The sequence below is a fragment of the Coturnix japonica genome, chromosome 2 (genome assembly GCF_001577835.2).
Source record: "Coturnix japonica isolate 7356 chromosome 2, Coturnix japonica 2.1, whole genome shotgun sequence".
NCBI classification, from domain to species: Eukaryota; Metazoa; Chordata; class Aves; order Galliformes; family Phasianidae; genus Coturnix; species Coturnix japonica.
The window spans coordinates 78872840-78885433 of NC_029517.1; the positions used below are offsets into that span (position 1 = coordinate 78872840).

General features: G+C 40.1%; 1 protein-coding gene across 1 annotated transcript in view; it reads right to left on the reverse strand.

The window, feature by feature from the left end:
- AVL9 (AVL9 cell migration associated) overlaps nt 1–12264 on the reverse strand; it is a 31583-nt gene extending 19319 nt beyond the window's left edge. The window contains exons 1-2 of the mRNA XM_015855040.2: nt 12063–12264; nt 311–431 (exon numbers count right to left, since the gene is read on the reverse strand). Coding sequence (XP_015710526.1) covers nt 311–431; nt 12063–12155 — 214 coding nt within the window. The 5' untranslated portion in view covers nt 12156–12264. The remainder of the gene's footprint in view (nt 1–310; nt 432–12062) is intronic.
- Nucleotides 12265–12594: the final 330 nt, after the last annotated feature.

Here is a 12594-nt window from a genome sequence, read left to right on the forward strand (position 1 = left end):
AGAATTAATTCATGCCTCAGATAATGGCTTGAAAGAAAGCTGGCGGCCTTTTGCACTAGAACAGCGTAAACTTTAAAGTGAATTTTTGACATCTGATTTCTTCACGCAGGAAATACACCTTTATGATCTATTTTCATTTTAAACCCTGAAGTTTTGTATCAATTATTCTGCAGCTTAAACAAGAAATACAAGAAATCTAATAGCAAAGAGTATAATTGAACAACTGTTCAGATATTAGGGCTTTTGTTTTGGTTACTGTAGAAGCCTGTAGGAGGCCTCAACACATACAACTTCCTCTCGAGTTTCTTACCTTCTTGGTAGTTGTGAGCACCATCTGGTAAGGCAAGAAATGGCAAATATTTCCATTCCTCTGGTAAACTGTGGCTGTCATGTCCTTCTCCAGGCATCAGAGGAGGGTAGGAGAATTCAACCTAAACAAAGAAACAAAGAGGAAGCGAAGGAAGAACAGATTATTGTTAGCAAGCAAGAAAGCTTCTGTAATTGAGCCTGGCATATTTTACTTTAGTAATGGCATGGAAGTAATGGCTTCCTACTAGCATCCCTTCTCTCTTCAAAGCACCCACGGATGGGTTCATATGCAGTCTGATGGAGGTCCCAGGCAGATTTGACTTCTACGGTGCTTCTATCCAACCTAATATTGTTTCCTCAAGAGATGCACAAAACAGATGTTAAGAAGAGGATGTCACCTTCCCTGTAGGCACATAGCATGCAACACACTGCTGCCCCTGCAATATCAGCAGGGGTCATTGCTGGGGCACATTTTGAAATCAGATTTGGCTTTTCATCATCTCGAGTTCCCATGATGAGTTAGTTAATGCTCTATCACATGCAAGCCTGTATTTCACCCTAGTGGATAATGAATAATATACCAACAGCAAAATACTGTTTAGAAAGATTTTTTTTAATGTCCTTAATCTCAATGATACAGCAAGTTTTCCACATCTACTAGAAATGCCTCCTTTTCCTTTTTAAGAAACCCTGCCTTCCGATTTCACTTTTCATTTATTTGCCTTTTACCACTTTTTCCTAGTATCAGTGACAACCTCTCTATTTCTTGCACTGTAATATTTGTCTACCACGGCTCCTCAAAACTAGCCTTCACTCTATCATCCTTCTTCTGTTTTGTTTTCCTACAGACTTCTGAGTTTCCAGCCACTTTCAGCAAGTCTTTATTTCCAGACATACATATCTTAAATTACTGAACAAAAATCTAAGCACAGGTTTATCAGTACAAGAAACCACTGCAGCATATTGCATCTCCTCTTGGAAGACACTTGGCTAAAACCTAGTCAGTTGTAACATGTATAAATGGAAATTCATAACTTGCAGGAAACAAAAAGCACGACAAAACAAGCATGCAAAGTCTTTATGTTAGAAGGATGATAAAGTAACAGTACTATGAAAGAAAGATGAAAGCATTGAAGAAATAGAAAATAAGAAGTTAAATTCTTCATCTTAACACATGGTGTCACTCTTTTCACAACTGATGCCACCTGGCTTCCGTGTTCTCACAACACAAACTTTGCTGAAAAACTACTTAACCTTCTTGGTTCTAGCTCATAATAGCTCAGGTGCTATCACATACCTCAAACAACAGGGATTTTTACAGGCTCCAACAGTTCCAAATTCAACACATATTAACAACACCACTGATAATCTTGCTTCATATCAGCCTGTTTCTTTCAAAGGTAAGCATCTTAATACAGGGATTTCTGCATTAACGCATGTAAGTGAGAGAAGATCACAAGACAAAGTAGAATTAAGATTGCTTAAGTGCACTTAAATAATCTATTATATACATAGATGTTATGATACATCTGATTTACATGCAGTAATACCCCTCTCTTTTCCCAAAATGATACATGTAGGGAACTCTGAATTTCCTTAGGAGGAATTCCATTTGTGTAGATTAATAGACTACAGCGTGGGGAAGTACTGCCTCATTTCATGCCAGCTGTGGGAAGAAAAAGGACAATTCAACAGCAAAGACAGCATACAGTGCCCTGGAGAACTTCCTTCTAAACCCGCCTCCAACTTCAAAGTTCCCAGCAATTTCATTTCAAAGCAGTTAAGTTGAACTCTTCTTCAAGTAGTCACCACAGGTGGGAATCACGTCATTCACAAAGCAAAATTCTTACTCAAAACTGAACTCCTCAGAGACTTTAGCAGAAGTGTTAAAACAAACAAACAAAAAAATACAAACAAACTAGAGCCTCCATTCATTTCTTAGTCTTTCAAGTGTCAGGGATCTTCACTATAGCTGGAAATATTGACTTTAACTACCAAAGTGTTCTGATGGCAATATTTTCTGCCTGTTCCAATTGTCTTCTTCCGTATGTATTAAGCTACTGATGGATTTTAGAACTAAAATCAATACAGAATACTGTAACATGACATAAATGTGGACTTCACTGCACAAAGTATTTCAGCTGCTGCAGATTATCAAATTAAAATGCAAAAAAAACCCAAAACACAAAAACCAAAAACTACCAACTCTAAATAACCACCGCATTTCTGGAACTGACATTTGTATCTTTCTGCTACATTAACAGACCTTTTGTTAAGCAGTATTGCATCCAACAGTTCAGAAGCAAAGCACCTACTAATAAGCAGTCCTTTTTTCTTTGAAGAATAGTCTCAGCAAACTCTTCCAATTCCTTCTCTCTAAAGAGATTTCCTAGCCAGAATAAATTTGCTAGATGTTCACTAACCTGCAGTAAGAAATGATGACTTTGAACAAATAAAAACATACTTCAGTTCTTACTTCAGGAGCTAAGATGATAGATTTTCTTTGAACAATTGCACTGATATCATCTCTTACTAGATTACAAGCAGGCAATCAGAAGAAAGGTCAGAAAGACTTGGAAAAAAAAAGGAATTTCCAAAAGGTATGTGTATGCCAACTATCACATTCAAACATTAGACAGGTAGTTTTCCCTGATATTCAACAAGCTTTTTATTTAGGGCAGGTTGTTTTCCTTATATACAAAGTGTTGCTAAGTGACAGCAGTTGCAGCAAGAGTAAAATCTTTAGTGAACATTAACCAGAGGTAAGTCAACATGCTGGTGAGTCAGTACAAATTACAGACTTCCCATACTCCCCACTCCATTTACAGTCACATATTTGAACTAATTCATTTGAAAGTTAACTCTTCCTACTCAACAGTGTACATTCTCTTCAAATAGTTTGAAAGATCTCTCTTCAGAATACAAATAATAATAAGGAATAAGAAGGAATAATAAGAGGAATAAGAAAAATAGGATATTAAATAGTGAGGATACTGCTAAGCAGAAATGTCTCCCCCCTCTTCTCATACCCTATAAATTAAAATCACACATGAAAATTGACCTCTCATTTCAAATAAACCAGTATTTGTTCCTCACTCAAAGTTGGGATTTTTGAAGGTTCTTCTTGATACCTTTGACCAAGCATAGACACGTGCAGAGAAAACCAGTGCACCAATGATTTTATCTGAATCACTGAGACAACTGCAGCATGCAGCCAAATGAAACTAGGCATACTGTTCACCTTCCATTAAATCAGATTTATATGACAAACTTTCCCCATGAGCACGACAGAAACAACAGATCAGGCTCTTCTATCTATAGATCCTATCTTCACTTCCCAGAAGACAGCATTACTGCAGCAGTTCCCATCTAGAAGGCCTGGTAGGGAACTCCCTGCTGGGCATCTCGGTCACTGAAACAAGGTAACCCTCAGCTTTGTTCCTTAGCTCCCTCTGCCCAATGCAGCAGCAGCTGCTGTAAAGCACAACAGCCAGCATCCCACCCGAGCAACCTGCTGCACTCATGGATTGTAAAGAATATATCCAGCTACTGGTGGCATTTTCTTTCTCCCAGCCCACACCTGGAGCTGATCTCACAAGATGCAGATGGGCATCCTTCCCAACAAGCTCTGTTGAATGCCCTGGTTTCCAGCAGGAGGGAGACCACACATGCTGGCAGGGAGCTGGCTGATTGCAACTGAATCACAGGATATCCCCATTTGGGAGGGACCCACAAGGACTACCAAATCCAACTCCTGACTCCACATAGGACCACCCAAAATTCAAACACTATGTCTGAGAGCAGCATCCAAATGCACCTTGAGCTCCAGAAGCCTGGGGCTATGACCACTGCTCTGGGCAACCTGCTCCATGCCCACCATCCTCTGGTGCAGACCCTGTCCCTCCCCTGACACAGCTCCATGCCATTCCCTCAGCCCTGTCACACAGAGCAGAGCTCAGCGCTGCCCCTCCATTCCTTGTGAGGAGCTGCAGCCGCCATGAGGCCTCCCCACAGCTCCTAATGTTAAGATGTCAAGGCAGCTCCTCATTTCTAGGAAAACTAAGGACAAGAACAGTGGGTATGCTTTAAAAGCATATTTACTCCTCAGTTTAGAAGCAGCCATTATGTATAATCTGTAAAGCACATGTTGCTGAACTGATGGAGTCAAAGTGAGCCGTCACCTTGTCTTATAAGCCAGTGAGCATTTCGGTTCCTTATCACAGGATGTCTGAGGGTCCCGTAGCAGCTCTCAGTTAACACATTCCTTCCGTACAAAGTAGTAGCATTTGATTTAACCCTGAGCATGGACAAACTCAGCTCTCTGCCAAGCACAAGTAGCACTTGTGTCACCTTTGTAGTTACTAGGATGGATGTCATAACACCTATAGAGAACAGACTGACAACAAGGTGAAAGCTAAAGGAAATGACAATGGATGGTGTTAAGTGGTGTTAAGGAACTAACAAAAGGTATTTAGGAAACTTCTCAACTCATATCAGGGCAACTATGAGAAAATTTTATATCCTGTATGGTAATAACTCAAACACAGATCTCTCTCTTTAAAACCTGAAAAACTAAGCAAAGAAACAAAACAAACAATTACATCATACCTGGGAACCTTCCTTGAACAACACATACAAAATGGTACATAAATGGGTTACATGGACATGCAAAGAGTCCCACCATTAATTCTACAGAAGAGATTAGAATCTGCGGTATGGTTTACAGAAGTAAAGTGTCAGATACTAACGACACCGGGTACTTTGCAATGCATTGTAAATGCATTAGCATTAGCAGCCTAAGCTAATTTGAGTAGTCTTCCTAATAAAGCTAAAAGGCCTCTGTCAGAATTTCAACCTGCTGTAAGAGCATAAGCTAATCTTCCTATTTCCACTTAGTGCTCAACACGTTATAGGCTAATTTTTTATACTTGTAATCTTTTAATGATGCTAATAGTAACAGACAACGCGCTCATAATGCTCCCTTAAACACTTTCCTACTTCAAGCAGGGAACAGAAACAAAGGAGCTGCGCTCATGTTTACAGGCTATCATCAGTAGAGCCAGGAACACAACCATTCAACTAGATTTCAGTGTAGCTCCTTTTCAAGGTACTTTTTGTTGTTCCTGTTAAAGATCCTCATTTAACCACTGCAGAAGATGACCTGTTGCACTATGGTGCTTACTGCACTTCCCCCAAAACCAAAGACACAGGAACTTGAAGAAGACAAGGCACACACAGCACTTACATTGTTATGACAGCGTTAAGCAAATCTAATAGAGGCACAACCTATTTTAGAGGTTGGAAATTCTCTCTTGGAATTGAGGGCTATAATTAAGGATACAAAAGCCTGGAAACACAAGCAATGTTCTAGTTCACAGAAACAGCAGGCTTAACTTGCTCTTTCCTTAGACAGCTCCTCATTCTGCAAATGACTTCACACATAACATGTCAAAAATTCTGATGATATTCTCCTGACCTCTCATATGCTCTCTAGACATAAGTATAAACAGGCCACATGCACTCATTGCTCAGGCCACTGCACATGCTGATTTTCTGCACATCACAATAAGCATTACCTTTCACAGTTAAAGTATTTGAAGCTCTCAAATTACAGGATGAGAACATCCATAATTCAAGAAGGTAAGAAATCTTCTTCCTTCTTCCATCTAAAATATCAAAATATATTCAGATGCTTTAAAAAAAAATACATATCAGTTTCATTTATTTGCATACCCGGAATAGAATTTACAGCCAGTCAAGACAGGAAGAACAGTCTTCAAACAGTCCACACAAAACCACTCAAACAAACATTTAAGTCAAGCAATACTCGGGAGAAAGCAAACATGGGGTTTATATCTAGATGTTAAAATACTGGAAAGTATTCCAAAGGTCTTTTAGACAAACATTGGTATTCCAAGAGCATATGCATTTCTGTATTTACAGTAGTCCTCCGTTAAGCGACATGATGAAGCCATTCCCCACGGTGCATAGGAAATGGCAGCTCATGCTGACCTACTGATTACACAGAACAGGCAAACAAAAGTGACCAGCATGATCAGCCCAGGACACACAAGGTACTTCTCTACTGTACAGAGAGAAATTTGTATGTTTAAGTAAATAGAGGCCTATTTGGAACATATTCAAGCATTCTAAAGTATACTCTAGGCCACGCTCACTCATTACAGTGGTGTGCAGAAAAGCCTGGTTTTGTCTTACTGCTTCATAAATGAGAAGCCAGATTATAGGCCATAGCTGGTGACAGTGGAACCTACAGATGGAGACCAAGTTTACACACATTTAACCAGCTCACGGCCTTGTAGCAGAAATAGAGGATCAAGTTTCTTATGGCAGATTAGGTAGTGCAGTAGTAGACTTTTCAAACTCAAGTCAGTGGGGTAACAACAATTGCTGTGCAACTCTTTCCTTTAAGTTCTTCCAGCCTTGCTGAAGTCATTTTTTCTTCCTCTCCTTTTAAAAAGAGCCAGTTTTCATTTTAACCTGACCATCAAAACAAACCATTCTGTCACAGAACTAGCATGTTTTAAGCCTTCCTGCATCGTCAGCCTTATCTCCCTGCCTTGCCTTACATAAATAAAACTTAAGATTCAGAGAGCTCAAACTACAGAGGAGAATTACACCTTACTTCTCTCTACAAAGAGATCACTTAACTCTACAGATGTTCTTCAACACAGCATGCACCAATTTCAGTCAATTTCTGTTCAGATTTCTCGCAGAAGACTTCTATCATATGGTAAGTAAGTTACTTTCAAAAAACTAAAGGCATGTAAAGGCAGATCAAGTTCTTTATCTCTCACTGTAATGACAGAATCCTTTCCATTTTATCCTATTGAATCAATAGCCATCACTTCAGCTCCTGAAAACTACCAAGGAACTCAGTACCAAGTACTCCAGAAAAAATGGCATGAACTTTACTGTGAACTACTTCACTGTGGGCTAGAGCTATTACAGCTGAGACAGTATGAAGCCAATAATAAAATACTGTGAAACCACTTTAGCCTGTATGGCTTTTTCTATAAATCATCTTGAGACATCTTGCTTGCTCTGTGCTCCTATAACTAAGAACTATACTACACACATGAAAGATGTACATTGTGTAGAGAGGAGCTGAGAAGTGAAGATGACCTGAGCAGACAATTGAAGAATTTAATCTTTTTTTCTTAATGGGTACCAATTTTGCAATTTCTGGCTCTAGATTTGTTTGCTTGCAAAAAATATAAATAGCATTCCACTTGTTTTTATTGGATCTTCAGATAATTTCCTCATTTTTCCTGCATGATTTAAGTAGCAAACTAAACAAACTGATCTAATCAAGAATGAACTGCTATTAAGACAATAAAGGCTAAGAAGGAAAGTAATATAGTCAGCACCTTTTTTGTGGGACCACAATGACCTGGTATCTATATCAATGAAGCAAAGTTTTCCTCCACAGGGCTCAGTTCATTTGCATCCTATGTAACTCAAGAAGCATGCAGAAATTACTACCAAATCAAAATACAATGTTTTCTATTTGTGACAACACAGTGAGCAACTACGTGCAATGAATGGATGTGTTTGCTATTCATTTCAGTATGCAACTACTCTTAGTAATACTAAATAGGTATGAATAAAGCAACTTCTTTGGACTACTTTTTATATATATTAGCCATCTCATTTTAGATAAATGAAAGTCACAACTGAATACTACACAAGATTTCTGCTTTTATTTAAACAAGTGCTGACAAGGGCTCCCATAACAAGTCAGCCTGTACTTACAAAGGAAAGAAACTCATCATAATGCATGCTCCAAGCAAATTATCACTCCCTTCTTTAATAGGCTGGATGAGAGCATGTCAAATACTATAAGGATCTACATTACAGCCAAGCTCTCCTCCCATTCCATAAGCACACTGCCATAACTCCATCTTCCTTTTAGCAAAATGATGAGCAAACAGCACTATTGGAATATTTCCCCGGTACCACAGTATAACTTAATAGCTAATAAAACCTAATGCAGGATTTAGGGACTTGTTAGCAAAAAGAAACAAAAGCAAACAGCTACTCCAGAAGCTCACTCAATACTTTGCTGGAAAAAACTTCTTAAAATAGATTATTTAAAAAAAAAAAAACACAAAAAAACTTTAAAAATGCAATACATAACTTTTATACAGCACAAAGCCATCTTCACAGTGAAGAGCAACTCTTGTGTTTAACAATTACGCAGGATACCAAGACTTCAGACTAAAGGTATGTATGGTAAACCTCAATTTTCTTACATAACCGTGCTTCAAAGGGAAATCAGACCCAGAGTATAACAGTGTGTCCTTGAAAGGGGCACATAGAAAGAACATTGTGTTCACACTATGAATCAAGGGGCACGTGGAAGTGGACAAATTCCTTGGATTGCACTCTTTTTTAAAAGAAATGTATCCAGACCTTTTTTTAGCCTATGCAAGAAAAAGACGTTTCAATGAACTGCCAAATCATACAAAATGGTTTGTTGCATTGGTAAGTACTAGACTAGTTTAACCTGTAAGTTAAACAACAGGAATAGCTGTATACTTCAGACAGTCAAAATCTAACCAGAACAATCCTTGCCTAAGAATGCATAAGAACCTAGTTACTTGTTACCAACAGCAGAGACCACAATGTCAGGGATCGTTTTCAAGTTACATACCTCTACATACACATCAACGTTACACCACATCTACGTTACACCACATTTACATTATTATCCCCTTCTTTCCAAGAGATAGATTCTGAGGAAGTCAGGCAATGAAGATGCCTATGAACAAGTAATCTGTCAAAATACCTAACTCTGTATGCATTTCTTGGTAACACTGCTGAGAGAACACAGATGGAAACAAAGAACTGAAAGGAGTCTTCTCAAGGAAAAAAAAACAAAAACAACAAACCAACAACACACACAAAACCCCCAAACATCACAAGTTTAACTGCTGTTATTACAGGTTATATGATTTCTCACTTCTAAATTCACTAAGTTCAGTCTGTATTACCCTCATTTGAAAGCTGCATTATAACTTTGCTTTTCTATAATTCATTTATCACATCCAATCTATAGGTTGTTCAGTTCACATCCATTTGTTCTTGTGCCAGCTCTGTCTTTTAGATTAAATAGTTATTTTTCCTCCTTATTTTTCACTTTCTGACATTCACTTGGAATACAATCACGTGTAATACAGTGGTTCAATGAGTACTTCAAATACCATTAGCAAACAATCAAAAGAGAAGTCTCAGATCATCAGCATATCTGTCTTCTGCAGACAAACTCAGAACAGAATCAGTGAACTGACTAGCAGAAAAGCAACCTAGCAGAAAACCAACCTACCAAAGCAAAGCTTATTTTTTCATCACCTCAGTTCCCCATTTCAGTTCACCACAGAACTGCTTCTCCTTTGCAGCAGTGGAAAGGTGACAGAGAGAAAAAGGGTAGAATACTCACACACTGAAGTCACTGAAAGCATTAATCTGACTATAGCCTCAAAACTGACTTCATGAGCCTACCCAACCTCTTCTAAGTCATCTTCCTTCCCTAAAACACACTGGCCAAGGACTATCGCTTCCATTTTTGGAAGTGGCAGAGATAATCTGAATCCATTTTAACAGAAGTTGGATCAGAACGTGTATGCAGTGATAAACATTAATATGTTATTATTATGTTATAGGAAAACATTTGTTGCCCCCCTTTCTTCCAAATCACTCCACTTTTGTGGCTTATCCTGGACCACACGCAGTCTTTTTTCTTCTTCCTGAGGTCTTCCAATGTTAATTCCTAAGCATACATTATTACTCATTCTTATTACATGACTTCATTACGCATCCCACTTCCACCATCACAGTATTAACAGTTATCCAGTCATTACATGACATCCCAGTCTTCCTTTGTACCAATGACTCCCCAGGTTTGGGAACTAGTGCTAGATTTGACTATGTACGTGCTGCCATAGCCATTCAAAACACCCCAAGTCAGTCTTGAGAAACACCACTTGCAAGCATCTCTCAGATCAGCAGTTCCCCTTCTGTTGCTGCTTTATGCTCCTCATACTGATCCTTACCCAATTTCTAGCTCTTGTATTAATTCTCCAGCATTTCCAACTTCAAAATAAATAAATAAATAAATAAATAAATTATTTTGTTGCACTGTGAGATACATTATGAAATTCAAGGCAGATTAGAGCTACTACATCTCTTTTACAGAGAAATTAAATCAATCATTAGCTCGTATAAAAGATGCAGGTCAGTCAGGCATGAGCTATCTTTAGCGAATCCACATAGGTCTCACTCATTTTCATATTGTTAATTAAATTCTTTCCTTCACAAATTCTCTTGAGCTTTGCGTGCTACTGATGAAGCTCATTAGGCTGTGGCTGTGCATCTCCCTGTCTCCAGTTCTTTTAGGATACATTCGATGTATTTCAGTATCAAATCTGTTTAGGCAGAGGCAGAACACATTAACTAGTCTTGTTCTCAGGGCTCCAGGAGTTTTTTTTTTGGCTTGCTATTGCATCCAACCTGCATCATATTACAACTAGTATAAACTCAGATATAATGAAAGCCACAACCACTTTTGTCTCCAACCTATGTTTTTTTCTAAGTGGCCAACAAGAGCGAGGGCACCTTTATAGGTGTTCTTCCTAGGACACTCAATGGTCATTCATCTCTTAGCAGTATTTGGCAAGAAAGCAACCTGCTAAATATTGCAAGCCTTGCAACCCAAGGTGATCTAATTACATCAAGAAACTGATCCCACAAACAGATGCAGGATGCCTTGAGAAGGATGCATTATAAAATCATGCAGATCTCTTGGAAAAATGGATTTAAGAACACATATGATGAATGACCACTCCAAAGCTTTAGCCTCTGTTGTATGGCAATTTGTTTTACACATTAACATCCTGAGCTTGTTTAATTTCCTGAAGTACTAATAAATATTAACTCTTTGGTACCTTATACAAATGTGATGTTCACATCAGGACAAATTCCTGCTAGTCCTGCAGACTCACTGCAGGTTGAGCCCAACATTAAAGCTATCTACTGTGATAATAAAACAGCGATGTTTGGAGACGAGCTGGGGAACAAAATCTGATTCCTTCTTTCACTTTAGGGATGGAAAGACCAAGCATTCAAAATTACCCTGGAGCTTCACAACGTTTAAAAACAATCCAGCAATCATGTGATGAGAAGTTATTCATCATCTGAAAACTATTTGCTTTCCTGACCACAGCACGGCCTTCCAAAGTAGAAAACACAGTTTCCTCAGGTTTCTAGATACTGCCCAGTCACAGAACGTGGAATGACTGCAGGAGTTTAAATGCCAGATGTAATTCTTGATGTAAGACTTGAAGAAAAGAGTTTGAATACCAGTCGTTTGATTGGATCAAATGGCATTTTATATACTCAGTCTCAAATAAATAAATAAATAAATCATTCCTGCAACAGCCTCGCCAAGATTTAGTTAGAGAGCAAAGGAGGAAACGCAACGAGAGCACAGAATACCTACGAAACACAGCGGGCCTTGAAGACACACTGAGCGCCGGTAACGCACAGCTGTTGGGTGGCCCCGTCCCCTCCAGACAGCCCCGCGGAACCGCTCCAGCCCGACCCCGGGCCCCCCACAGCCCGCACCGGCGGGGGATCGCAGCAAGGGGCTCGTAACCGGCCCCCAGCCCGCTGCAGGCAGCGCCCAGCCCAGAACCAGAGGCACGCTCCCGGGGCCCAGCGCTCACACCCCTCACCTGACAGCCCTTCTTATGGTGGAAGCCCACTACCACGATATGCAACACCGGGCCCCGCGGAGGGGCGGCCGGCGGCGCGCCCCGCTTCTCCATGGAGCCCGGCGATGGCCGCTCCGGAGGATACCGCCCAGGCCGGGCTGTCGCTCCGCCTCCTGGTGCCGAAGGCCGAAGGGACGGACCCCAACCGACTGCGCTTCCGCAGAGCCCGGCGAGGGGAGGCGGAGCGGGGCCGCCCTCTTCCCCTTCGCCCTGCCCCCAGCCGCGCTGTGTCCCGGCCCGCCCCGCCCTCCACTCTGTGCTCTGTGCGGTGGGCGCCGAGCGGGAGCGTGCGATGAAACTGATATAGGAAAGTGCTTGGTTTTATTAAAATTAGATACATTAGGGGGCAAAAGATAGGCTATAAGGAACAATCCAGAACTAGCAAGCGAATGATAAGAAGGAAGGGTAGAGCTGCAATCAAGCAGAAGCTCTTAGAAATAAAAGAATCCTGCTGGAATTTTCTTTCTCAGTGTATATCTAATAGATACCAATA